Source organism: Meles meles, chromosome 6, assembly GCF_922984935.1.
Source record: "Meles meles chromosome 6, mMelMel3.1 paternal haplotype, whole genome shotgun sequence".
In the NCBI taxonomy this organism is placed as follows: domain Eukaryota; kingdom Metazoa; phylum Chordata; class Mammalia; order Carnivora; family Mustelidae; genus Meles; species Meles meles.
Window position 1 is genome coordinate 6303280 of NC_060071.1, and position 26951 is coordinate 6330230.

General features: G+C 51.3%; 3 protein-coding genes across 6 annotated transcripts in view; all 3 read left to right on the forward strand.

Moving 5' to 3' along the window:
- Window positions 1-60: 60 nt before the first annotated feature.
- PEX11A (peroxisomal biogenesis factor 11 alpha) lies at window positions 61-10493 on the forward strand. Of its 2 annotated transcripts, XM_046009889.1 has the most exons (3): window positions 65-197; window positions 6184-6299; window positions 8239-10493. In XM_046009889.1, the coding sequence occupies exons 1-3, from the start codon at window positions 142-144 to the stop codon at window positions 8808-8810; spliced, it is 744 nt and encodes a 247-aa protein (XP_045865845.1). In that variant the 5' UTR covers window positions 65-141; the 3' UTR covers window positions 8811-10493. The 2 variants fall into 2 exon arrangements, with proteins under 2 accessions (XP_045865846.1, XP_045865845.1); XM_046009890.1 differs by lacking the exon at window positions 6184-6299 and having other exon boundaries at window positions 61-197.
- On the forward strand, window positions 69-25622 carry PLIN1 (perilipin 1). 3 transcript variants are annotated; one of them, XM_046009885.1, is made up of 11 exons: window positions 69-197; window positions 11547-11643; window positions 12726-12924; window positions 13595-13653; window positions 16603-16807; window positions 18313-18395; window positions 19728-19992; window positions 20307-20479; window positions 22208-22399; window positions 22827-23072; window positions 24028-25622. In XM_046009885.1, the coding sequence occupies exons 4-11, from the start codon at window positions 13606-13608 to the stop codon at window positions 24373-24375; spliced, it is 1560 nt and encodes a 519-aa protein (XP_045865841.1). In that variant the 5' UTR covers window positions 69-197; window positions 11547-11643; window positions 12726-12924; window positions 13595-13605; the 3' UTR covers window positions 24376-25622. The 3 variants fall into 3 exon arrangements, with proteins under 3 accessions (XP_045865841.1, XP_045865842.1, XP_045865843.1); XM_046009886.1 differs by lacking the exon at window positions 69-197 and adding an exon at window positions 10646-11455; XM_046009887.1 differs by lacking the exons at window positions 69-197; window positions 11547-11643 and having other exon boundaries at window positions 12592-12924.
- The window catches only part of KIF7 (kinesin family member 7), a 41508-nt gene continuing 36845 nt past the window's right edge, over window positions 22289-26951 (forward strand). Inside the window, exon 1 of the mRNA XM_046009884.1 lies at window positions 22289-22399. The gene's annotated coding sequence lies outside the window, so the exon portion shown is untranslated. The remainder of the gene's footprint in view (window positions 22400-26951) is intronic.

Below are 26951 nucleotides of genomic sequence, written 5' to 3' on the forward strand. Positions count from 1 at the left end.
AAGCCCGCGTAGTCCTTCTACGGAAGACGCGCCCGCCCCCACGGGGGTGGGGAGACTGAGCTTCTCCCGAGGGGACCCGGAGAAGCCCTTGAGGACCCGCGACTGAACTCTGGGCGACACGTGGCCTCGGGGCCGGAAGCCATGGACACCTTCATCCGCTTCATCAACCAGACCCAGGGCCGGGACCGACTCTTCAGGTGAGTCGGGTGCCCGCGGCCTCCACACCTTCCCGGTGCTGCGACCTGAGCCAGGTCTCGGGTCCCCCGGCTTCCGGAGGAGGACGGCGGCGGGACGGAGTTCGGTTCCGGAGCCCTTCTCGCAGGCAGTCTGGCGGACCGGACCCCGCTGTCCGCCCGAGCCTCCGCGGGACAGCCCGGTGTGTGGCCCCGCAGCCGCCCGGCCCTGACCGTCGTGGACCAGTCCACCAGCGTTCCTCTAACCTGGGGAAGACCGGGTCTTCTCCACTCAGCCTTCCTCCCGGCATTAAAAAAAATTTTTTTTTAAAGATTTTATTTACTTATTTGACAGAGAGAGATCACAAGTAGACAGAGAGGCAGGCAGAGAGAGAGAGGGAAGCAGGCTCCCTGCCGAGCAGAGAGCCGGATGCGGGACTCGATCCTAGGACCCCGAGATCATGACCTGAGCCGAAGGCAGCGGCTTAACCCACTGAGCCACCCAGGCACCCCTAAAATTTTTTTTTAAAGATTTTATTTTTTTTAAGTAATCTCTGTACCCAAGGTGGGGCTCGAATTGGCAACCCCGAGATGAAGAGCCCGCGGCTCCACCGACTGAGCCAGCCAGGCGTCCCCCGGGATTTTTTTTTTTTTTTAAGATGAACTTTGAGCTGGCATTTGTGACCCGGGAAGCCAGCCATTTGGTCATTTGGTTGTGGCTTCACATACCCCATGAAATGCTTACGGAGAGACAGAATTTGTACTTACCTACTATTATTGCCCTGTCTACCTCATTGAGATTGTAGGGCAGGAAAAATTCTGCCCCTACCCTCAACGTCTTTCAACTAGACTAAGAATTAAATCCACAAGGAACAGCTTCACGGGGGAGAAAAGAAAAAGAAGGTGTGTGCACGGAAGTCCGTATTTGAAATTCAGATCTAGAGAAATGACCCAGGCAGGCACTTTTTATACATTTTAGACAAACAGACAATAACATTTGTGAGGAATTGACAGGATAAAGAAAACAGGTGTTTGAGAGCTTCATTTAGGAGGGAATCCTGAACAGGATTTAGGCTGATGTAGCAGGATTCCGGAAAAAAAGTAACGAGGTTATTTCTACAACTTTCTCCGTTTTACAGCCCCTACCTCTGGTGATAAGGATGTCTTTTGACTTCCGTAGTACAGGGAGGGTATCTTTCACGTGGGAGATGTGTTTCCTGCTTTTTGGGGGACAGAGGAGGGTCTGAGTGTCTCTGCACCAGCTGTTTCTTAAGTAACTTTCTTATCTAGAATAATCAGGTGCCCGAGTGGTACATTTTGGGGTGGCTTACCCTTGGCTGCTACACTTCCCTTTTCTGAAACTTCCCTGGAAGTTTCTTACTTTAAAAGTTGAGCTGATAGATGGTCCTGTCTCCTTGAACCAGCGTCTCAGTTCTGACAATGGGTCATTTTAGTTAAACTCATTTCAGGAGGCGGCGATGCAAGTGTGTTCTCAGAGTTAGGCCTGTGGTTCAGATGCTCAGGTAATAAATCATTTCGATCAAAACAAAAGAAAAACAATGATTCATGATCAGATCAAATTACAAACCAGTTTCTGAGTTCTGAGTGTAGCCAGTCAAGGATTTCTAGTTGTCAGGTTGAAAGGATCTTTGTATCAAGTGAGGGCAGGCAGTGGCAATCTGTCAGAATTGCTTGGTTTGTAGTTGGAGTGTCTCTAGTGATCATTTGAGTGGCTCACAGAGCACCAGGCATGAAGATTGCTCATGTGTGAGCTGTTGTGGTTTTTCTGAAGTTCACATCAACTTGTTCATGCTCCGTGTGCAGGGCTTTAGGAAAAAGGGCAGTTTTAGTTATCAAATGATTTTCAGTCAAGAATATCAAAAATGCTAGTTTAGAGAATTGTAACCAAGCATTGGAAGAAACTAGAAGAAACCAGGATCTAGTCCAGTTCATAATAAATTGTTATTTGAATCTAATGTCCACAAAGTTGTGTTATTGAAACATAATTTTGTTTTTGTATAATCACTTTCATTTTACCAAAGATAGCCAAATTAAGACTAATTTCTTTGCAAAAATATATCTAGTTTGGATAAACTTGGCCTGGTTATTTACATAAGTGCAGCAAAAATACTGCTTAATCATATAGGCCTTTTAAAATCTGCTGTGCTGGAACTTTTTGTGAGGAATCTCCATATTGAACTTTAAACTGCCTCTTGAGGCCAGAAGCCAAGCCGAAGACTTGCCATCAGCCTTCACCTGTGATATCTAGAGATTAAGGTTAATTCCTCTCTTCTTGAGGTCCCCAAAATATCCTGAGGTTTTTGCACCTGTCAGGAGGTGACTTACTCACCTGGTAAGGCTCCTGGGAGCCCAGTAAGCAAGCTGTCAGGCTCTTTTTCCGAAGGGCTTTACTGGCTCCATAGATCACCCTTAGTGCCTTAAAACTGTCTAGTCATATCTGAGTTAATGCCTGTCTCCCAAATGTGACATTCCAATCACAGCCTTTGAACATAACCCATGCCTCCAATTATGTCCTGTTACAAGGAGAGCAAACTCTTACTGAACTTGCCCAAATAAATATGTTGTCAAAAATATATAAGAATTCAATGGGTGTTTTTGAATTCTGAAGGGATCAGATAGGGAGAAAAAAGAAATTGTTGTAAGTCATAGCTTAAGAGAAGAAGTTTTCTTAAATCTGGAAAAACAAAACATTAAAAAATTATCAATATTTCAAGCAAAAATGTCACAATTATAATTATCCTTCTCTGTTCATTTAATCCCATGTTATTTATTCTTGATCTGCTTAAATTCTGTTCTTCTGTTAGTTCCAGAACTTCTTTCCCAGTTCAGTTTTATGATCTTTAGGTTATCGGAAACTTGTATTTGTCAAAGTTCCTTTTTATGAATCTCTCAAGATGAAACACATATGCAAGAAGCTTTTGTAAAAGGATCTGAGTAAAAATGTAAGAATGACAAAAAAGTTTAAAATGGCCATGGTTAAAGATCTGATTAAAGTTTGTCAGGGAGCAAGAATGCCTGTTCCCTCAAAGATCCTTCTAGCTAGACTAAGAATCAAGTTGGCGTGAGACAGATTAAAAAGAGAAAATCAAATTTAACAGGTGTACACAGGGTATCCACATAGACATGAAAATTCCAAAGACAGGAAAATGGGGGGGGGGGGGTGTGTGTGTATGTATGTCTGTCTCATCCTGAGCTAAGGAGAGGGGAGTAGAGGTCTGGGATTTCAGAGGAGAGGAATGAATTTTACAGTCATAAGGAGAGCAGATATTTGGTAATTAAATGTTTGCCCTACCATACAGATGGGTCATTCAGATAAAATTTATCTCTACTAATAACACTTATTCTAGGAAAGACCCTTAATTTAGATTCTTTGTAGTTAAGGGAAGGGCAGAAATTTCTCTTGAGCCCGCAGGATCTGAGAGTAGTAGGATTAGGAAAAAAGTAAGGAGGTTGCTTCTACAACTTTCTCCACTCTAAAGCCCTTATCTCTGGTGATAAGGATGTCTTTTGACTTCCTTAGTACAGGGAGGGTAACTTTCACATGGGAGATGTGTTTCCTGCTTTCTGGGGGGACAGAGGAGGGTCTGAGTGTCCCTGCACTGGCTGTTTCTTAAGTAACGTTTATTGAAAATAATCAATGGGCACATTTGAGGGCAGCCTGCTCTTGGCCGCTGCAAGATTCAGCGTGTGAGCTAGTTCTGTGAACTGTAAAACCAGGTAATGTGTGGAGAGCGCCAGCCAGGGCTGACTGCACCTCTGCGGTACCCTCTATGCTACTGAAAACACTGAACAGAGGTTGTGTTTCCATACTAATTAGTTCATGATGCTTCTTTTAGAAATTTGGTTGATTCTTGCTCAGTAATAAAGAAGGATTAAGTAGGGTTGTGGTTTCGTTTAACAGCTTTCCCTTCTCTTCTGAGTGTTCCAGGGCTGACACAAACAGGCCACTGCGCATAGCCCCGACCACGAGACGTTCCGAAACCGACTTTATGCCAGATTTTGTTCTCAGCATGTTACCCCCGTTAATTCATTTAACCCTCACCACAACCCTGAGAGGTAGATACTCTAAATGATTCCCATTTCACAGACAGGGACACCGAAGCGCTAGGTTAATAGGAACACAGTGGCAGAGCTGAAATTTAAATCCGCACAGGTAATTCTCATGCCCGCCACCATGATAATGACCAGCCCATACCACTGTAGTAATTTATTTGATAGGTTTTTTTAAATGGTCGCACTGTATACAAGCTTCATTAAAAAGAAGCCTTCAAATGCAGTGCGCTTGGAATATACCCTGCAAGGTTTATTAGAGAGGCTGGTTAATAAAATAATTGTTGAGGATATACTTTTCACCAAAATCTGAGATCTCTAGGATTCATTTCCCAAGCCCCGTGCTGATCTATAGCTCCTGTGAACTGACTGGCATTGGTAAAATAGCACCTGGGTTTTGGACACGTTGCTGTTATTAGCCCAGATCTGAGAAGGGGACTTACTGGCATGACCGACTTGAGCCCTATAGCCAGGAAACTGCTTTAAAAATTCTTTTTACTTCATCCGTAATAACAGGTTCACCATTTTGGAAAATGTGCCCTATTTTTATTGAGAATCATATCTGTAGCCTGCAGGGATTCCTGTGCAGTTACGGGCCTGTGGGAAACAGCCCCCGCTTTGTTAAGTCGATTCTAGTGCATTTAGATGTTGGAGCATGTGACACGGGATTTCTCATGGCTTTCATTGCTGTTAATGAGGCAGTGTTACTTGCAGTCATAGCAACGATCACTTTACTGACTACTATTCAGCAGAAGTCCACATTTATATAAAATCCTAACTAGTTGTGTGTTTTTTTTTTTTTTAATTTATTTATTTGACAGACAGAGGTGACTAGCAGGCAGAGAGGCAGGCAGAGAGAGAGAGGGGGAAGCAGGCTCCCCACTGAGCATGGAGCCCGATGTGGGGCTCGATCCCAGGACCCTGGGATCATGACCCAAGCTGAAGGCAGAGGCTTTAACCCACTGAGCCACCCAGGCGCCCCGGGTTTTTTTTTTTTTTTTTTTAAGATTTTATTTGTTTATTCGACAGACAAAGATCACAAGTAGGCAGAGAGGCAGGCAGAGAGAGGAGGAAGCAGGCTCCCTGCGGAGCAGAAATCCTGATGAGGGGCTCTATCCCAGGACCCTGGGATCATGACCTGAGCCGAAAGCAGAGGCTTTAACCCACTGAGCCACCCAGGAGCCCCGGGTTTTTTTTTTTTTTTTTGAAGATTTTATTTATTTATTTGACAGATCACAAGTAGGCAGAGAGGCAGGCAAAGAGAGTGGGGGAAGCTGACTCCCCGCTGAGCAGAGAGCCCGATGTGGGGCTCGATCCCAGGACCCCAGGACCATGACCTGAGCTGAAGGCAGAGGCTTTAGCCCACTGAGCCACCCAGACACCCCAAAATCCTAACTAGTTTTGAAAAACAAATGTAAAAACATATCTACATATTCATGCATTAGTGTGTGTTTGATCCTTTTACAAAAAATTCACAACTGAACTTTTCGTTCGGTTCTGGTTGGAGTGTATGTCTGATCACGTAAGTAGTTGGCGATAGGTAAAAGGTTCATTTGAGAAATCGGAAAAATCATTCTACACAGGAGAAAAGAAAGAGTAGGGATTGCTGCAGACTTAGTATGAGGGAGATTTTTGTGCCATTTCCACTTTGACTCTACCCATTTCTCTGTGCCAGCAACAGGCCATTTGAAGGGCTGTTCACTGTTACCTCACCGTTCTATTTCATTACCTTTGTGTCACATTTCCGTCCCATGTTCTGCCCCTTAGCCCCGTGGAGTGACTGTTGCAGAATTATGCTCTTGTAAGAGCCACTTATGTGAGAACTTGTCTCGGAAGCTTTGCTTTTAGCAACACGTGTTCCTCCTTTCCTTACTTCATGAATCAGATTTCATTTGGCTTGTAAATCATTCTCCTCTTTTTTTTTTTTTTTCCATTCCAGAGCCACTCAATACACATGCATGTTGCTTAGATATTTGTTAGAGCCTAAAGCTGGCAAAGAGAAGGTGGTAATGAAGCTCAAGGAACTGGAGACCAGTGTGAGCACTGGCCGCAAATGTAAGTACCCTGTCTCGTGAGGGACAGTGGCTCCCGGTTTCAAATCGTCAGACCCTGTAGTTCACAAAATACTCTCTAGATCGTTAATTTTTTTTTAAGATTATATTTATTTATTTATTTGACAGATCACAAGTAGGCAGAGAGGCAGAGAGGGGGGAAGCAGGCTCCCCGCTGAGCAGAGAGTCTGGTGCGGGGCTCGATCCCAGGACCCTGAGATCATGATCTGAGCCGAAGGCAGAGGCTTAACCCACTGAGCCACCCAGGTGCCCCCAGATCTTTAATTTCTAATCCTCGAGGTTTTTTGGTGAAGTTGACCAGGAAGGCTGCCCTCACGAAAGGAGAGGCCAAGAAGACTGAATGTTTTGCTGCAGACTGCTCACAAACACCCTCCTTTGTGCACAGTTGGTGCTACACTGTATCTTTCTGCTTAATCATAGCCTGTTAGTTAGCTCACCTTTAGTTCTGCGAGTTAGGCAGTGTCTTGGCCATCCTTAACATGAGCTTCTGCCTACAGTAGGCAGGCAGAGAGGTTAGAATGGAATGTAGAAATCCCATGTTGAACAATCACTTTTGAGCAGCTACTTTAGGTATAGCTGAGCTTTATGCGAGCAATAAGCTTGCCTTGTATAAATAATGATACAAGATTTAGTGCCGGATACATGAGCGAGGATAGAGGCGGGAAAAAGGTTTGGGAGGCGGTGGAACTTGAGGCATAGCTAAGAGAGAAAGGGAAGGAGAGCCTTCTTGAAGGGTGATTTCCCCTGCGAAGGCTCAGAATTGTTATGAGCAAACCATTGCATTAGAAGGTCATGAGGAAACTAGCTTGACAGAGCAGTTAAGTTGTCAAGTGGAGGGATGTTGGAGGATAGGACGAGCTTTTTTGGATTACTTTGAAGGATAGGATTAGAAGTTTTCAGATTTTTTAGTCTGTTACAGCTTACTTTAGAGGTAAGGTTCTGAAGTCTGGAAAGGACTTACCCAGGGTCATTGAGCCAGTTGATGCCAGAGCCAGAACTGGAACTCAGGATAGTTCATTACACAGTCTGATTTATGTATTTTTGATAAAATCATACCAGACATTCTCATGAGATTATAAGTCTCTTGAGGGTAGCTACTTTTGAGCATTTGTTGGGTCTAGGATAACGTCCTTTAAGGAAAGTACTTTTTTTGTATTCTCCATAATGCGTAGGACTAAGTCCTTCTGGATAGGTACTCAAGAAATGTCTGTTGATTGGTACATCCCTGATGAACTGAATTACATGTTCAGATGAGGATATGCCTTGCAGTGGCTGATTTAATTCAACTAGGAGTCACTGACGACAGTATTAATGGTTTCCTAGCCACTAACTCCTACCGTCTCTACTTTGTCTTCCTGAGTAGGGAGCCAAAAGGGGTTTGGACCACACAGATGGCAAAACGATAATGACGTTTTTATAAGAAAAGCCATCTTTTGTCTGGAAAGTAAATAAAATCTAAGGCATTAGACTCTCCAAAAGATTGTTGGCATCTGGGTCAGAGAAATGGCCACAGGGAATCAAAGCTTCCTATGTGCAAAAATAAACAAGTAAGTAAATAAATAAATAAAGTTGCATCTGGACTTCCCGTTACAGTCCTTTTCTTCTAAAGATGTACAGCTGGTCATATTCGGATGTCACAGTCCACACTCATGACCGACCTTGCCTGAAGGGTGTTGTAAGCCAGTGTTAAGCTTCACTGGGATGGAGGTGGTAAATTTAAAGAATCACTGTCTTTTGTGCCTGCCAGGATCATTTTGGGTGTCCTTTATATACTGTAAAGTCCTTCCTGATTCCCGAGCGGAGACTGAGCCTCGCATGGTAGTCAACACACCAGTGCCGGCCTCTCACCCCAGGACCAGGCTTCTGCCTTCATGTGACATAGCAGTTCGATACTCGTTAACCCTTGTGGGTTCTTCTTGCAGGGTTCAGATTAGGCAACGTGGTACATGCTGTGCAGGCGACCCAGCAGAGCATTCATGCCACGGACCTGGTGCCCCGTGTGTGCCTGGTGTTAGCCAACGTGAACCGTGTGATTTATTTCATCTGTGATACGGTCCTCTGGGTGAGGAGCGTAGGCCTTGCCTCCGGCATTAACAAAGAGAAATGGCGAATGTGGGCTGCCCGCCATTACTACTACTGTCTCCTGCTCAGCCTGGCCAGGGACCTGTATGAGCTCTCCCTGCAGATGGAACAGGCTGCACGCGACAGGGCGAGGAGGGAGCAGTCACCGTCTCAGGAGCCTCTTGGGTACAGCGTGGCTGATGAAGAAGCAGAATGGCTCCAGTCCTTCCTCCTCCTCTTGTTCCGATCTCTGAAGAAGCACCCTCCCTTGCTCCTGGACACGGTGAAGAACTTCTGCGATCTCTTGAACCCCTTGGACCAGCTGGGGATCTGTAAGTCCAATCCTGGCATCATTGGACTTGGAGGTCTTGTGTCCTCCGTAGCGGGCATCATCATCGTGGCGTACCCGCAGATGAAGCTGAGGGTGCGCTGAAACGGTTTCGGCCTGGAGCCCGGCGCCTGCTTGCAAGACAGCATCTAGGGTGCGTCTGCGTGAGGCACAGACCACGCCATGTGGCGCTTAAAGACTTGTCCGTGGGAGCATTTAGCGACTAGTGGTGTGAGCAGAGGTGGGACCAAGAATAGAGAATGGGGCGCATGAAAATTTATAGGTGTTTTTAGAGGGCTGGAGTGACTTCTGGATTTCTGAATATCTTCCTTTCGTCTAACATTTATTGAGCATCTTACGCTCATAGTGGGAGCTCATGGTTTGCTGAATGTATAACGATTGAAAAAGGTCCAAACAATTGAACGTTAATATACAGCAACCTTTGGTGTGTGCCTCACTGCTTTTGCACAACTACCATAGGTCTGACACCAGCCCTCTCTCAGACCTAGTAAAGACCTCTTCCTCCTCTGACCAGATACCAGCCCCCCTGCCCCCCACACCGCTTCTCCCTAGAGGCCCATGCCCCGCCCCCCTTAAAGCCTTTCATCATGGCAGTCCTGCCCGTCCTCTGTCCAGAAGTACAATCAGAAACGCATTGGGCACCTTTGTGGTAGAAATGGTGACTTTAGGTAGTGCAGTGAGAAAGCAGAGACCAGAAGCATGTAGAAAGGACTGGGGGCCCCATAATATGGGAGGTCATGACAGGTGCCTGTGGGTAGCCAGTGACAGATGAGGAAACTGGTTAAAAATAACAGACCAGCACCTCATTCCTCAGACTCCCAATCCAGTGTTTTTCGAGGGTAGTTCGTTGCCTTCCTGACTGAGTGGAGGTGTGAGACTCCAGAATCCTGTGTGAAAAGCCTTTTTCAGAACTTTGTTAGTGGTTTATAGAAAAATTAAAGCTGTATCGAGATTCACCAGCCAGATTTTTTTATTTAAAATCATACAACAGCTTGGGCATTGCTACGTTAATTTTCGACGACAGTTATGCAGTTAAGAAATTTCATGAGTACTCTGAACAGAGGAGCATCACCATTTTCTATGATAAATCAGACTTCATATGTGTGGGGTGGTTGGGGGAGTGGAAAAGAGCAATGAGGAAAAGGCCATTTATTCATGGTCCTACTTCCCATCTTGGCTGTTGAGTCCTTTGTTTTTTGTTTTGTTTTTATTTTTTAAAGATTCCATTTATTCATTTGACAGACAGATCACAAGCAGGCAGAGAGAGAGGGGGAAGCAGGCTCCCCGCCGAGCCGAGAGCCCGATGTGGGGCTCGATCCCAGGACCCTGAGACCATGACCCTAGCCAAAGGCAGGGGCTTAACCCACTGAGCCACCCAGGCGTCCCTGTTGAGTTCTTTGTGGATTGCAGATCCCCTGATTTGGGGGCAGTGAAGCAGAAAAATAGGCTGCCGTCAGGTGGGAGGTCGGTGTCAGTCCTATCAGTGAAGCCATTTCACTTACCTGAATGGAAATGAGAAAAGAAATGCGCGCGAAATACATTTCCCATGAATGTGAATGAGATTCTTAAAAAGCAGACTCAGGTCCTTGGCTCTCTTATTTTTAAAAAGTGTTTAATCAAGGTAACGGGATTTCAGAAAATACTTAGGGAATTGTAAGTGAAACGAAAGCTGCTAGGTTAGGGCAAGTAAAAAGTTTGAGCAACTAAATTTACTTTGTCCAGATCCTCTACTGTCATAGAATAATTATGCCTAATAAATTTCTAGACAGACGAGACTGCAGTATCTGTGAGTGGGACCTGGGAATGAGGAAGAGCTGAACGGAGGGCGGGTCAGGGGTGATCAGGGGGTGCACGGCCGGTAGAGCTGCTCTGGTAAAACGGAAGATCCCCGCCGGGGAGGAGGATGAAGAAACGGCGGGTCTCCTGTCTCAGCTCTGACAGGTGGCGCTCTGGCTTCTGCCTGGAGAAGTTGGCCTCGAATCTGGGGTCGCAGGTTATGGCGGCATCCGTCTCGGTACTTCTGTCCTCTGCAATTTCGGGGGGTGGTGATGGGGAGCTTGAGGAATACCGCCTGTTCTGGAATTTGTGAAAACCTCAACGGTCCCCTCGTACCTCCCTCCCTGTGCATCTTTCCCGTTTCTAACAAATCCTCCCCACCTCCAAGCCTCCACATTCTTGAGGGATTTTAAAAACCAAAAGCGTTTGGTTTTTAACAAAAACAGATGGACAAGCCAGCACATTCACAGCTGAATGCCGTTCCCTGAGAATTGACCGAGCAATGAAGCTTTGAATGCCGCGCTTAGCGGTGGGGTCCACTTGTGCACGGGAGGACCAAACCCCTGTGCTCCTGTGGGAAGGTGGAGGGTGAGGGGAGGAAAGACAGTAACTCTGTGTCGTTCAAGCTGGGGCTGGAAGACAGACTGCTCCCGGGGGACTTCCCTGTGCCCTTTCACTGCTTCTCACCTCTCACCTACATTCCGGACTCCCAGCCGAAGCTGCCAGAGGACTGGCTTTGTCAGCAGAGCTTTCCGGCTCGGAGCCCTGTACACTGTCTGGCCCAGAGCCATGACTCCAAAGGCTTGGAACCGCCCTTTGGCCCAGTTTGCAATCCAGACAGAGCCTCGTGGATAATTCGTCCTGAACCTTGAAGTGAGGGCAGAGGCTTATTTTTTAGATGCTTCCTTTCTTCCCCACTACTGTCTTGGGTTTTAGAAGTCTAAGTCGGATCAGTAAGTATTAAACGTATCATGTACTTACAACTCCTTTTGGAGGCTCCCTCTCTGACTCCGTTTCTGACCTCTTCCCTGCCTTATATCACAGGTACAGGAGTACCAAGGATCCATCAGAAATCTCCCCATCTCCTGTCACTTTCTCCTGTTGCCCAGAGCAACAACTTAGTGGAGAGTCAACAATAGAGGTAATTCTGCCGACAACAAGGAAAATCAGCTTTGTCCCTTTATTATCCATTTTATTATTAATAAAGCCCCAAAAGGGGCCTCGAACTCCTGACCCTGAGATCAGGAGTTGCAGGCTCTGTCTACTGAGCCAGCCTGATGTGTGCCCCCCCCAACCCATTACCCATTTTAAAAGGCCCTTCTTAGATAATCTGAAAACTATAGCTTACACCACGGTCCTCCATCATTTTGAAGCCAGGAACTAGAACTTGGGCTCCTGCCTGATTTGTTGCTGAGGAAGGGGTGAGAGGTGATAGGTCTTGGTTGTCTGGTTGCTGTTGATCTGGAAGAGGATCCGGTCAGCACACTTCTCCAGACTCGGCAAAGTCTAGTTGACTCTCCCGAGGCATTTCCTGGTGGCGCCGTAAACCAGGTAGAGTTCAATAAGCTTCCTTGAAATCTAGCAATTTTCAGAGGTTGAAATGGGTCCCTCAAAGTTGAGAGTCAACCCCTAGTTCTGGTCCTCTTCTTCATGGGGAACAATCTTGTTTTTTTTTTTTTAAAGATTTTATTTATTTATTTGAGTCAGGGAGCATGTACTCACAAGTAGGGGTGGGGTGGGGGGCAGGGGGAGAGGGGGAAGCAGGCTCCCCACTGAGCAGGGAGCCCAATACAGGGCTCAATCCCAGGACCCTGAGATCATGACCTGAGCTGAAGGCAGACGCTTAACCGAGTGAGCCACCCAGGTGCCCCAAGAGCAATTTATCGTAATAATCAAAGAGTGGCACATTCAGGTGAACTCTGATCCTGTGTGGGTTTAAATCTTACTGTTCAAAATACACTCTTAATAATAAATATAAGGCATGAGGGAAGTGGGTTAAAAACCGTCCACAGGACACCGTGAAAAAGGAGCCAAAGATTATAGCACTTGACAATTTATGAGTTTTATGACCTATATTTTGACTGGAAGACTGTTTTTTGAGAACTGGGAGCCAGAAGCATGTTACAGAGCTGATATTTCATGACTCTGGAACAATCCCTCCCCTGGGGCCGGACCGCTGTCAGCTCTGCGGTCCTCCTCCTAGTTGCTCAAATCTCCTTACAGAAGTTCCCACGTGCGCAGGGGACCCTGGCTCAGATAACCATGACAACCGCCTGACCCAGCGCGCTCTTCCTCTCCGCCCCCCTCCGACGGACACGCGTTGGCAGTGTTGCCCAAGGCGTCCCTGGAGCAGCTGGCATTGCTTCTGCTGGGGAGACACTCGGCAGTCTGGCTGTGTGGGACTGAGGCAGTGTCCGTTCGCGTGAGTGCGGGGCCCTGCGAGCATCCACCTTACCTGGTTGGTTTTCGAGAGTTAAAGGAAAGAAGCTGAGGGTAGGGGGTCCCCTGAGAGTTGCCCTGAAGATGAAGATGCCTGCAGGGAAACCACTGAGGGGGAGATGATCCAAGGCGAATGACCAAGAGGGGAGGGTAGATATTCTGGGGTGCCAGCTTTTCCAGAACACAGCCGCAAAGGCTGGTTTTAAGTGACGAGTTGCTTCCTCGTTGAGCGTTCTGGGAAGGACTGGCAGGTCCGCTCGCTTAAAAAGAGAGAAATTGATGTAGAACTTTTTCATCAAAAAAAGACTAAACCTGAAATTTATTCTTTTAGTCTCTTTTGGATCCTCATGTGGGGACCCCTTACCATCTTCTAAAACCCCTCATTTCTTAAAGCTACCCTTATTTGTCATTTCTTACCCTGAACCCTTATAAGAAACCTCAGTTGACAAGTAGACTGCGGGGCAGCTCCCCACAGTGGGGTCTAGGCTGTGGCTGCTTGTCTGTGACATTCGTGCTCCGACCTAATGTCTTCTGGTGAGGGAGCTGGAGCTCCCCAGCAGCCTGGGCCTCGCCAGAACCACGAGAGGTAGGGGACTGACCCTGCAGATCTCAAGCTCAGGGCTTTCTGATGGACCTGGGACTTTGCTTTGCAGCTTGAAGAGCTATGATGGCCGTCAACAAGGGCCCAGCCTTGCCGGATGGAGACCTCCCCGTAAGTAACTTGGGCCTATATGGGAAGTGGGGGAGGAAGGAGCAGGGAAGAGAGATTCAGGGGACTCAGAAAAGTTATGTCTCCATTATATCCTCGTCACTGGCCAGTATGTCTTCATTATTCTCGCTCTCAGTACCTTTTGCAGGGGGCTCTTAGGGGAGTGCCTACCGAGAACTGAGCACCTCGGAGGAAAAGAACAGAAATACTGGCTGAGTGGGTAAGGAGAGGAAGGGAACCACTGTGTCTAAACCCTGGTGCAGAAGCTGTCGCCTTGTCCCCCCAGGCAGGATGTAGATTCACATGCTAGGCACTGCATTCTGTCACTCTGGGGCGTTGGTGTGTTCTAGAATATGTGAACGGCCCCTCTTGGAGTTACATGACGCACAGCCTGTGCTGCATATGGGAAAGGGTTAGAGGAACATTGTTTCCAGGCTTTTGTGTCTAGCCTGGTTTTCACTGTGACTTGGGGCGGTGTGACTGTTTAGGGGTACCCGACCCCTCCAGGCAAGGCCTCTCTGATTTAGGCACAGTTCACATCGGTGAAACTTAAAAAACTGTGAGCCCATATAATGCCCATCTTGTTCCAACTTAGGCTTTAGCTAACTTTTGCACTCAGAATCACCACCAAGTTTTATATTAAATCATAGAACACAGAGGCGTAAAATCAATCAGTGCGTAGTTAACCCAGCCTAATGGTTGGTGGTTTATTCTCTTCCACCTTGCCAGGACCTCTCTCTCCCTCTGTGGCTTTGCCTACAACAACCTCCAAAGGCTCTGTCCAAATGTTGAAGAAAATATTCCTTTGTTTACAGTCATAATCTTTTTATAGTTCAAATTTCAAAGTTGCCTGCAAAATGAAAGCTAAAACATGGTAGCCTGCTCTTACGAGTCTCGTTGGTGGGTCTCCTAACTCAGCCTGCAAAGAGAAGAGGCCAGGTCCTTGCCTCCAGAGCAGAACCGTGGAACTGCAGAGAGAGCTCCCGTGTCTGAGTCAGGACCTCGGGAGCTTTCTGTCTTTACTTTTCACGTGGAGAATTCTTAGTAGTCCTAAGAGTGGTCAAAAGAATATTAATGTTCTGCCCTAACTGCCACAGCCATTATCAACCCCGTGGCCTGTCCTGCCTCATCGGCCCTCTCATTTACTCCCCCACCTGGCGATATTTCAAAGTGAATCTTGCAGATCCGCCATTTCAGGCCGGAGTTGGAATCCTGACTGTGCTGTGTGATCTTGGATAAGTCCCTTCACATCTCTGGGTCTTTATGTACTTTCCAGCAAAGTGCTGTGTGATCTTGGATAAGTCACTTCACATCTCTGGGTCTTTGTGTCCTCGCTGGCAAAGTGTTAGCACTGACCACAGAGGGTCACTGTTAGAATTCGGGTCTTGTCCCCCAAGCACCCCGATCAGTGCCTGGACCACAATGGGACCAAGTAAATATTTCCCTGTGCAGAACTAGAACCCACATTCTTTTTTTTTTTTTTTAAAGATTTTATTTATTTATTTGACAGAGAGAGAGATCACAAGTAGGCAGAGAGGCAGGCAGAGAGAGAGGAGGAAGCAGGCTCCCCGCGGAGCAGAGAGCCCGATGCGGGGCTCGATCCCAGGACCCTGGGATCATGACCTGAGCCGAAGGCAGTGGCTTAATCCACTGAGCCACCCAGGCGCCCCTAGAACCCACATTCTTTACTCAGAGACCAGTGTTCGTTCGCTGAGATTCCCGGGTGACCTTAAGTTTCATTTTATGACTGCATTAATAAGAGCACAGCACCCCAGTAATGAGAAGCGACAGGTTCACGATACCGCACGTGCTCAGACCACACCTGGAGTGCTGTCTTCAATTTGGAGTGCCACATGTTTAAGAAAGACCACACTAAACTGGCATGTCTGGAGGGGACCACCAGACCAGGCCAGTAAGCTAAGCTAGGACCTGGAGCTGTTTGGCATGGAGGAAGGAGCACTAAAGGCAGACATTGCCTTCAGCTATGTGAAGGGCCAGCCCGTGCATGATGAAATAGATTTGCTCAGTGTTGTTCCAGAGGGCAGGGGTGGAGCAGCGGGCCAAGGCACACCACAGCTCAGCAGCCTGTCCGACAAGGGCCACAGACCACCCTATGAGGTGCAAGGTCCATCCCAGGAGGTAGAGGGGAGGAACGTCGGGGGGACGGGGTCACTGGGCGTTGGACATTAAGGAGGGCACGTGATGTCATGAGCGCCGGGTATTACATAAGACTGATGAACCACTGACCTCTACTTCTGAAACTAATAACATATGATATGTTAATTAATTGAATTTAAATTTTTTAAAAATGAAGAAATGGAAAACAATTAAAAAAAAAAATACAAGCCTGCCAGAGAGACTGTGGGAGGCCCTTTTGCTACAGGGGCTCCCAGAGGCCTAAACATCTGTGATTCTGTGCAGTTGGGCAGATCCCAACTTTACCTTCCTAGGCGCAGCCCTGACCTTTCCATTTGTTCAGCCGGCCTCGCTGCACCAGCCCTCGGCTGGGCACTGGGGACGCAGCGATGACAGTCGGCTGGGAGAGAGACGATGTGGAGATGAGCCAGGGGAGTGCTGATGTGAGGGAGGAGGGTCCAGAAGCTTCCCAGAGGCAGATGCTCAAGTCGTGTGGAGGGAGCAGCATTCTGCCAGACAAGAAGGGGTATGGCAGGGAAGGGGAGCGAGCCCCGGCCGGGGACCAGCCCACACAGGGGCAGGGAGGCCACGACCCTGTAGCTCTGCAGAGCCTGAATTGAACCAGAGGAGCAGAGCAGGTTGGCTCTGGCTTTTCCTGTGGGCCATCCAGAGACTGCTGCGGCCTGGGCTCCTCCTAGGTCCCCTGGACGCAGGCCAGCCTCAGCAGCGGGCTCCATGACCCCGGGCTGCCTTCCTGCAAAGCAGGAGCATGGTGGGGAACCCCTTGATCGCCTGCCTGCCTTCCCTCTGCGCCAGGAGCAGGAGAGTGCATTGCAGCGGGTCCTGCAGCTGCCGGTGGTGAGCGGCACCTGTGAGTGTTTCCAGAAGACCTATGCCAGCACCAAGGAAGCCCACCCGCTGGTGGCCTCTGTCTGCAATGCCTACGAGAAGGGCGTGCAGGGCGCCAGCAGCCTGGCGGCCTGGAGCATGGAGCCGGTGGTCCGCAGGCTGTCCACCCAGTGTGAGTCCTTGGGCACCGGCAGGGCGCCACCTATCTGTCTGTCTTTCTGTCTGAGAGCTTGCTTGTCTGTCTGCTGACATGTCTATGCGCCTTCTTGGCTGTCCGGTGGCATTTCTAACCACCTACATCCCGGTACATGATCTTCTCTACGGACAGAGATGCTATGGTATAGACGGCTGTAGGGACAGATACAGATGCGGACCTACGACTCTCCTCATCTGGAGATGTCCCGTCTACAGCCCAGATGGCATTTTCCTGGGATGACAGTGATGGACCAAAGAACGGGCAGGGGAAGGGATGGGCAGAGCTGTGTGGGCAGTAGTGGGAGGGGGGCTCGTGGTAGACCAGACACCCACTTTGGCCCCAGATCTGGCCGCAGCTGTGGAGCTGACAGAGTCTGACACAGAAGCAGGGGCGGCAGACACTAGGTCTGGCCCAGCAGAGCCTGGGGAGGGGCCAAGGGGGACAGGACGACCGCTCTAATTCCAGGATCGCTAACATACAGTGGCGTGTTCGTTTCAGGCATGTAATATAGTGATTCAGCACTTCCACACATCACCTGGGGCCCATCCCAAGTGCATCCAAGGCAAGGCTCTCAACAGGGCCGAGGGAAATTCCAGCAGCACCGAGAAATCTAGGACCTTCCACCATCCTGATTAGAGAATTATGGGTGTCTGAGGATTCCGCTCTGGGCCAGCCTCCCCGCCCACAGACTCCTTCAGTAATTACCTTGGGTCTCACTTTGCCCAGTCAGAAGATGACCCGAGTCCCCTGGGCCCTCTGCTGCTGGAGGATGTTGTGAAGAGATGTGAGCTATCTGGAGAGTGTATGAAAGCACAGAGAACCGATCTCCGTGATCATGACTGCAGAGCTCTGTCTTCAGCAGCCTGTCCCCCCTAAAAGCCTGTGTCCTCTGGCACTTGCCCCCCTCTCTGGGGGCAACTCCTTTCTCTTCCCCTTCCACCCTCTTCCCACCATCGATCATGTCACTCCTAGAGGCTAGAAGGAAGGACGTGGACAGTTCAGGGCCTGGGCTGGCTGCAGCTCAGACTTGGTCACCTTGAGGTCTCAGGCCGCCCAGACCTCGCCCAGAGGAGGGAGGACAGGGAGGGGAGCCCAGTATTTGCTGGCGATTCACAGAGTTCCTACCATTTCCTCCTCACCACAACCCTGCAGGGTAGGCACTCTTAGTCCACATCTGACAGGCGGGGAAGCTGAGGCTGAAGCATTTAGTGACTTACCCGAAGCCGCACTCCGCAGAGGGATGCACCGGGCTCTGAGCGCAGATCTGCCTGACTCCAGAGTTCCTCCGCAGAGCAAGGACACCAGCCTGGCTCAAGGAGTCACAGAGGATGGGGAGCTCAAGGGGCTTGGTGGGGGCTCGGGTTCCAAGGTGCTTTGGAGGCAGCAGACCTGGGGGGTCTCGAGGGCTCTAGGGCCCCTTCCTCGGCACAGAAGCCCCTGTAGATCCTTGTGGCTCACCCCACTGTGGCCTTTGCTTCTAGTCATAGCTGCCAACGAGCTGGCCTGCCGAGGCCTGGACCACCTGGAGGAGAAGATCCCAGCCCTCCAGTACCCTCCTGAAAAGGTGAGGCCCTTTCCTCTTCTCTAACGTGCCCCGTCCTCGGTTGTCCTGCCTCTCAGGAGGAGAGGGCACAGGCTGATGGTGACTTGAGGGTCAGCCTTTCATTTCTACGACGAGTGCCCTCTGGGCTTGGGGGTGGCCGCCTGCCCCTTAGGCCACACAGTGGGCTCGTTCCTCTCCTTGTGGTGCCAAATGAAGGCAGGCTTTCTGGAAAGCAAGCACAGCCTAGGGGGTAAACTGAAACAGGGGTTTGGGGTGAGTCCCACTGCTTCTGATACCCCCATTCTGCCTTCCCTGCCCCAGGATACCCGGTGAGCCGGTACTGGGCCACGTGGTAACTCTAGTCACCTAAGATCATGGGCCACACTCATCAGATCCCAAATTTGCAGTCCCAGGTCCTCAAGATCCAGCCCTTTATGGACCATGGGACTGAAACAGTCACTTCACCTAGCTGCGTACGCACCGGGCATTTACTAGACAAGGGCCATGTCACGTGCTATGGGGAAGGAGCTTCATCTCGCTGCCCAACTATCTACCCATCCCACAAACATTTACTGAGCCCTACCCTATGCCGGGGGCCACAGTGTGATTTATGGAGGCCTCCCATTTAGTCCTCTTGTCAGCCCTCTGGGGCAGTGTGGGTATCCCCATTTTACAGATGGGAAAACTAGTGACTTCTCCCTGGCCACACGGCCTTTAGTGGAGGCCATGTGAGAGCAGGCCTGTTGGGCTCTGATGCCTGTGCTCTCCACATTTTTCCAGATGAGGAGCATCTTTGTCGCCAAAGAGCTCCCAGACTAATAGGAAAGAAAGATAAATTATTTCAATATGGAACTGGTAGGAAGATGACCCACAGTTCTGAACCAAGCTAAATGCAGATGGGAATGGGAGCATGTTCTGAGGGAAGGACAGACAAGACATTCGAGGCATTTGGGAGTGGCGATGCCTTGTGTGCCTGTGAATATCAAGCCAGGTGTCATTGAGAAGGTGGCCTTTGGGGTAAGGTTGGTTAGGATGTTGCCAGGCAGAAGTGGGGTGCAAAGAAGCCAAGAGATCCATGCACAGGGAGGACCGGAGCCCTTTCCCTTTCAAGTCCAGGTTAATTAAGGAGCCCAGATATTGGTGCCCCTCCCCTGGGCCTTTATTTTATTTTTTAAGTGCGCTCTATGCCCAGCGTAGGGCTGGAACTCATGACCCTGAGCTCCAGAGTCACACGCTCTACGAGCTGAGCCGGTCAGCTGCCTCTCCCCTGAGCCTTTAAATAAGGCCTTCCTGGAGGCCAGGCTCAGGCCTACCAGACTGACAGGCCTGACTCCCTGCCCCCGTCTCCCCCAGATTGCCTCTGAGCTGAAGGACACCATCTCTACCCGCCTTCGCAGTGCCAGGAACAGCATCAGCGTGCCCATCGCCAGCACTTCAGAGAAGGTCCTGGGGGCCGCTCTGGCCAGCTGTGAGCTTGCCTGGGGGGTAGCCAAAGAAACTGCCGAGTATGCCGCCAACACCCGAGCTGGCCGGCTGGCCTCTGGAGGGGCCGACTTAGCCCTGGGTGGTGTTGAGAAGATGGTAGAGTTTCTCCTCCCTTCAGCCAAGGAAGAGTCAGGTATCTACCACTAGCGGGGCTGGCAGACCCTCCCTGGGAAGTGGGTGGGTTGGGGACCCACGCTGCCTGGGAATCAGCAAGAGGCAGCCAGGGCTCAGCCAGCCACGGCCCTGAAACAGGGAAGGCCTACCGAGATTTCCAGAGTGAACTATCCTAATTTAGCGTCCTCTCTCCATTTGTAAGTGGGGAAAGGGAGTGACCCGAGTCACCAGCAGACTTGTGGGGCTCCGTAACCACTTTCCAACCCTAGACACAGCCTCGGCTTCTCTTGTCTCTGATTGGCTTTCCTGTCTTTCCCACCAAATCCCACCCAGCGCCTGCTCCAGGACACCAGCAGACCCAGAAGCCCCCCCAAGCCAAGCTAAGCTTCGTGCACAGGGTTGGGGCCCTGGCCAACACCCTCTCTCGGCACACCTTCCAGACCACAGCCCGGGTGCTGAAGCAGGGCCACTCCCTGGCCATGTGGATCCCAGGTGTGGCACCCCTGGTGAGTGTCTGCCCTGAGCTCTGGCTGACCCCCAGTCTGGGTCCCTTCTGTCCCTACCCAACTCCACCTCTGGTCCGAGGAACATTCTCTCCTCCAACTTGGACTGGGAATTTTGGTCTAAGGACAAGAGGCTTAAGGGGGTGGAAGGCCAGTTGTCTGGGCTTCCAGGAGAGGGAAAGGATAGGACGTGAGCCAAGGGCAAGCCTGCCTTGCTGGCGTGGTCCTCCCTGCTGTCCACTTCTGTCTCTCTCTCCCTCCCTCTGAGTCGCATCCCCAGCATTCATCCTCTCAGAGGGGTTTCTTTCTGTGCCCCCCCACCTGTGAGGGAGCAGAGACCCCCTAGCTGCTCTCCAGGGACCATGGAGTGTCACCTGTAAGTAAGCAAGGCCCCAAACCCCTTCTGTTGGGGAGAGAACGCTGGCTGGGCTGCATCCCTGACCCTGACTGCCCCCAGGTTTTCACATTTCCCTTCTGGAGGCTTCTAACTTGCATCCTACTTGCACCTAAGGTAAAACTGTCTTTTCTAGGCCCAGGCAGGTAACTCCCCACCATACCCTAACCCCCCACTACGTATTTTAGCAGATATAGAATAGATTTTCTCATAAGAACCTTTATAAGAAACAAAGGGCAAATAAGGAAATAAAGGAAATAAAAGTTAAAAATTAAAGCCTAAGGGTCAGCAAACAAAACAAAACCACTCTCAGCCATCATTTGGATAACACTTTTAAGAGCATCATCAGGCCTGACTCATTCATTCAGACGAATGTTGGCAGGTTCTGTGGCTCCAGTGGGGATATGAGAGTAGTGGTTCCCTTCTGTCCCCTGCCCTGGGGGATCATTCACCCGTGGGGGCTGCAACTGACCCCTGTCCCAGCCTCGTACCATACAACCTGGGGCATCCTGTTCACACCAAACATAGGTGTGTCCTGGAGCCATATGATGAGGAAGCCCTGTTGGGGGCGCTCCCTGCGGCTAGGAGTGAGCCAGGCTGTGCCTCCAGGGGGCGCTAGCCCACCTGCCCGGGTCTGTTTCTGCCCATGGGGCCCTCTTGACATTTTCCGTCTTCTGAGACCTCCAAGGAGGGTCTAAACACCCCTCCTGGCTAAGACCCAGCAGTTCAACCCAACAGAAGTGAGAGCTTACGTGTCCCCAGAGACACGTCCAAATGTTCCTGTCGGGCTTTATCCTTAGTGCAGAACTGGACGCAACACAGACGTCCGCCACCAGCCGAGCGGGTGGGTTGTGGTAGAGCATGGGACATGACATGCATGGGACATGACACGGAAGTGACAAGCAGGGAGCTCTCTTGACGTGCCATAGCACGGATGAGTCCCCAGCACGATGTGGAGCAGAAGACGCTATTCACGGAAGAAGTCACCTTGCACGAGTCCATTTACATGAAGTTCAACAATGGGCAGAGCCCACCCTCTGTTGGCAGAGGTCCCCATGTGGTCCCCCGGAGGGAGTGTGTGTGGTGGGTACCAACAGGGTGTTGAAAATGGCCTCTCTCTTGATCTGTGGTAGTTTGCACACGGGCGTGCTTAGGAAACCTCACAGAGCTGCACGCCCCCGACGTGCGCGCCCCAGGTGTGTCAGTGAGCACTCAGTGTCAAGTTTGGGGGACAGTGCGCTGGGGCCTGGCCCCGGCGGTAGGGGTGCGGCCCCCCGGGGCTGCAGGTGTGCGGGGCCCGCAGCTCACGCCCTCCTGCCGCCCTGCCCACCCCGCAGAGCAGTCTGGCCCAGTGGGGCGCGTCGGCCGCCATGCAGGTGGTGTCGCGGCGGAGGAGTGAGGTGCGCGTGCCCTGGCTGCACAGCCTCGCCGCCGCCCAGGACGAGGAGCACGACGACCGGACCGACACGGAGGGAGAGGAGACGGAGGAGGAGCAGGAATCGGACACGGAGGAGAACCAGCTCAACGAGGTAAGGGGGCGAGCAGAGGCTGAGTGGGGGCATGGACGCAGCAAGGACCCACGGCCCCCAGAGCGGCGAGAAGCAGAGGCACAGGGTGAAACAGGGGTCTGCGCTCCCAGACCTAGAGACATAGCGCGCGCATGCGCCGTTCACCGCACCCCCGGACAGCCTGCTAAGCGCTTCCATGCTCTTCTCCCAGCTGACCCTCAACCCCAGAAAGCAGGCAGGGCGGAGACTGTCATTCCCATGATGCCCACGAAGAAGCAAGCCCAGAGAGGGCAAGTGACCTGCCCAAGGCCACACAGCCGGGAAGAAACCGGCAGACAGTTTCGTCCATTTGGTGTCCACGTTCTTTCCCTCCAGCTCTGGGGGCCACGGGTTGGAGATGGGCCCGGGGACGCACCGCAGCAGGTGCTGACCTAGCTCCGGCCCCCAGGTGGCAGCCCTGTCCAGCGCGCAAGGCCTCCTGGGCGGCGTGGCCCACACGCTGCAGAAGGCGGTCCAGAGCACCATCTCCGCCGTGACGTGGGCGCCTGCGGCTGTGCTGGGCTCCGCCGCGAGGATGCTGCGCCTCGCCCCGGCCCGCGCTGTCTCCTCCACCAAGGGGAGGGCCATGTCCCTGTCAGATGCCCTGAAGGGCGTCACTGACAACGTGGTCGACACGGTGGTCAACTACGTGCCGGTGAGTCCCACTCCAGCGTCCTGGGAAGGACGGGGAAAGCAGATTTGACCCAAGGGACTGCAGTGGTCCTCCTTTCCCTAATCTTGGTGGTTCTCCTAATCCTCAGCGTCCCAGAAACATTTTGACAAATTGTGGCCTTAGTGGGATGCGCTTGCCAGCCCCAAGAGTATAGAGACAGTGGCCCTAGCTCGAGACCTTTCCCCACAGCCCCTGCTTCTGACCATCAGTCTGAGGGTCCCCAGTTGGCCCAACCCTCACCTCGGGATGCTTTGCATGCTGCTCCCTGGAAAGGGGCTAGAGGGAGGCTTCCAGGACCCCCTGGGAGGCGGGCTCTATTCCAGGGCACAGCTGCTGCCCCATCCCAATCCTGTCACCTATTAGCAACAGGAAAAACCCAAGAGACATCAGCACTGCCTCTCTAGCAGTCCCTTGGCCTCTTCCCAGAGTGAATTACAGGTTGTGCAGGCTCCAGAAGGCCCATCAGGACCCCACCCCTTGTGGGGGGGGGGGCTTACTCAATTACTCATTTCCAAGAGGCCGGCAGGGGTCCTGGCTGCCAACTTGTTCTCCTTGGGCTCCAGACAGGGCCAGGCATGGGTCCCCTGACCATGGCCGGGACAGCGTGTGGGCTGTGCTTAGGAAATCCGCTGCTTTTCCATGGAGCGAGCCCTGAGGGCGACCGGAGGCGTCCAGGCACTTTGGGAGGGGGCTGTCTGCCTTGCCTTGGGGATGTGGACTGAGGAGACCATTGGAGAGGGCAAGATCTCTCCCCTGCCTCTTCGCCCTACATACCAGGCTGCGCCTTCCGAAGGCCGCTCCTGGGAGGGGTGCATGCGAGGGGCCCAGAGAAGCGGTGGGTGGGAGAGGCAGGGACAAGGGCCTCTCTAACACGGCTCTAAGGGTCAGCCCAAGACCCTAGCTGACGGGGGCCCTAACACGGCTGCTGGGCCCTCAGCTCCCCAGGCTGTCCCTGATGGAGCCCGAGAGCGAATTCCGGGACATCGAAGAAGTGGTGCGCCAGGAGGCGGAGCGCAGGGCGTCTGGGGTGCCGCCCGCGGGCCCGGAGCCCGCGCGGCGTCCCTCGCAGCCCCGCGGCAGCCTGTGGCCCGCGCGCAGCCCCGGGGCGCCCCCCAGCCCGGCGCCGGAGGACAGGGTGGACGCACCCCCCGCGCTGCGCCCTGCCTTCCCGGCGGTGGCCCGCGAGAAGCCGAGGCGCAGGGTCAGCGACAGCTTCTTCCGGCCCAGCGTCATGGAGCCCATCCTGGGCCGTGCGCAGTACAGCCAACTGCGCAAGAAGAGCTGAGCCCCGAGCTTCTGCCCGGCCGCCCGCCCGCCGCCCTGAGGGCGAGGCCTGGACCCACTCTCCGCACAGAAACAGAGCCCGCCCCTCCGAGGGAGCGGTGACCTCTTCCAAGCTGTCCCCTGCGAACCCGAGCCGTTCCCGCAGTGGCCCCGAGGCACGCATTATCTTTTTAGCACCGTTTTCCGGCTTAGCGGTCAGAGCCTCTTTTTAAGAAGCCTCAGAGCAGCAGCTTGCTTTGAGTCTATGCCTTGTTGTTTTGTTCTTTTAACCAAAGAATTAATTGCCTGACTTGATCTCTTACTTCTTTAACCAAACCTGTGGCCAAATGACATCTGAAAGTTTCCCCAAATTAGAGCCATCCTCTGTCGGCAGAGATTAAGCCGGAGTCTCTGACATATGTTTAGGGCCCGAGCTCAGCGATCCCTCTGAGTATCCAGGCTCAGCAGACTACTTTGAAGGGAGCGACAATGAGGTGCAAAAGCTGTTTTATGTTTGTACAAATATGAGCCTCCCTTTCCGAATACCGGGTACTTTTCTCTGGTTAAGTCCGGGCCTGGGCTCTGTAGCGCCACCTCCTGGCTCACATCCACACTGCCGTTTGCATCCTTCCTGCCTGCCTTCTGTACCTTAACTCTTCCACAGCCTTTTGAATGCCTGCGCCCCCAGTGTGGGGGGACGACGACGGTGGCCGTTCACCTTATAAAGTCTCAGCTACATAGACCACCCGTATGGACTCTGTAGTCGCCGCACTTCATTGCAAGTCCTATTTCTGAAAATGTCAATATTTGGTAAATATAGAGAATGCATAAGTACAATTTAAAAATTCAAATATTGCCAAAGGATGTGTGTCTTCCTCACTCAGTTCCCCGTCACAAAAGCCCCCGTGCTGTCAGTCTGTCGGATAGCCTTCCAGGTCCAGGCTGCGCATGGGCAAGCCCACCTTGTTCACACAGCTGTGGGATGTGATCCTGCTTTCCTCACTTAACAGTACATTTTAGAGATCTTTGTGTATCTGCGCCGTAAGTCCTCCTTGCTCTTTTTTTTTCCTCCTTGCTCTTTTTAATGGCCATGTAGTAAGTGCTTCAAAATGTAGATATGCTATCTTTGATTTACCTGGTTCCCTCGTGGTGGACTTTAAGGTTGTTTCCTTTTATTTGGTCCGGCAAACAGTGCTATAATAAATGTCTGCATAGGGGCGCCTGAGTGGCTCAGTGGATTAAGCCGCTGCCTTCGGCTCAGGTCATGATCTCAGGGTCCTGGGATCAAACCCCACATCAAGCTCTCTGCTCAACAGGGAACCTGCTTCCCCCTCTCTCTCTGCCTGCCTCTCTGCCTACTTGTGATCTCCATCTGTCAAATAAATAAAATCTTTAAAAAAAAATGCCTGCATACAAAATATTTTGTGCAGATATGTAGGTATATCTATAGGAGAAATTTGTAACATGGAACCATGACATGCCGTGCATTTTAAATATTGTTACATAACGCCAAGTAGCCTTCCAACCCAAACTCGGTTTTTCTTTTATTGTCATCGGCAGCTGCGCGGATAATCACTACATCTCCATTGGTCCTTTTAAAGGTCCATGTACACACCCCTCACTGGGCCCCCTCAGACCATGAGAACCCTCTTGGCCTCCACTCTGTTGCATAGCTGAAAGCCCAGCTTCCTGAAACTGACTCTGGTGTAATGAGTCCTTGGCCTTGATGCTTGGGTTTGGAATCTGAAGATGGACATGCATGGGTGGACACGGCCAGGACTCTGAGCTAGCCTTGGGCACCCCACCCCACCTCTACAATCCACGCCACCCCCAGGAGTTTCCTGGGGCGGGATTGTGAGCTGGCAAGAGGGGCCCTTTATAAGGATGTGACCGGGGCTACAAAGATAGAGTCCAGCTCGCCCTGGCGGGGCTCCCGTGGCAGCTGCTGGTGCAGTGACCTCAGGCAGAGAGACAGCCAGCTGTCTGGACTCACCTGCCCATGCTGCTTTCTTCCTGGATCTTCCAAAACCACACTCCTGACTGTCCACTCCTCCAGAGTCCTGTGGCTCTTCCTTTAGGTCATACCCCAGTTGGCACAAAAACCACCTTCTCAGAACCGAGAAGAGCTGGGGCCTTGACAGGGCTGTAGCAATCAACACACCTGCTGACCAGGCCCATACCCTTCACCCCTTAGCATGCTGGGGGCCAGCGTATGGACTAGCGCAGCCCAGGAACAAACCCTTGAAGTTGTCAAAGATTCTTTCTATCATTAAAAACATCTTGAGTAAGGGTGCCCAGGTGGCTCAGTGGGTTAAAGCCTCTGCCTTCAGCTCAGGTAATGATCCCAGAGTCCTGGGATCGAGGCCCCCATGGGGCTCTCTGCTCAGCGGGGAGCCTGCTTCCTCCTCTCTCTGCCCGCCTCTCTGCCTACTTGTGATCTCTCTCTCTCTGTCAAATAAATAAATAAAATCTAAAAAAAAAAATCTTAAATCTTAAAAATCTAAAAAAATCTTTAAAAAATCTCTAAAAAATTCTTAAAAACAAAACAAAACAAAACTAGGCTCTATGTACAATGTGGGGCTTGAGCTCATGACTCTG

Bases quoted from the DNA above. Each gene is read 5' to 3' on its own strand.
- PEX11A (XM_046009889.1), top strand. From the start codon at position 142: ATGGACACCTTCATCCGCTTCATCAACCAGACCCAGGGCCGGGACCGA. The intron at 198-6,183 runs GTGAGTCGGGTG...TTTCCATTCCAG, and splicing joins GGCCGGGACCGACTCTTCAG to AGCCACTCAATACACATGCA. The intron at 6,300-8,238 runs GTAAGTACCCTG...TTCTTCTTGCAG, and splicing joins TGTGAGCACTGGCCGCAAAT to GGTTCAGATTAGGCAACGTG.
- PLIN1 (XM_046009885.1), top strand. From the start codon at position 13,606: ATGATGGCCGTCAACAAGGGCCCAGCCTTGCCGGATGGAGACCTCCCC. The intron at 20,480-22,207 runs GTGAGTGTCTGC...CCCACCCCGCAG, and splicing joins TCCCAGGTGTGGCACCCCTG to AGCAGTCTGGCCCAGTGGGG. The intron at 23,073-24,027 runs GTGAGTCCCACT...CTGGGCCCTCAG, and splicing joins CGGTGGTCAACTACGTGCCG to CTCCCCAGGCTGTCCCTGAT.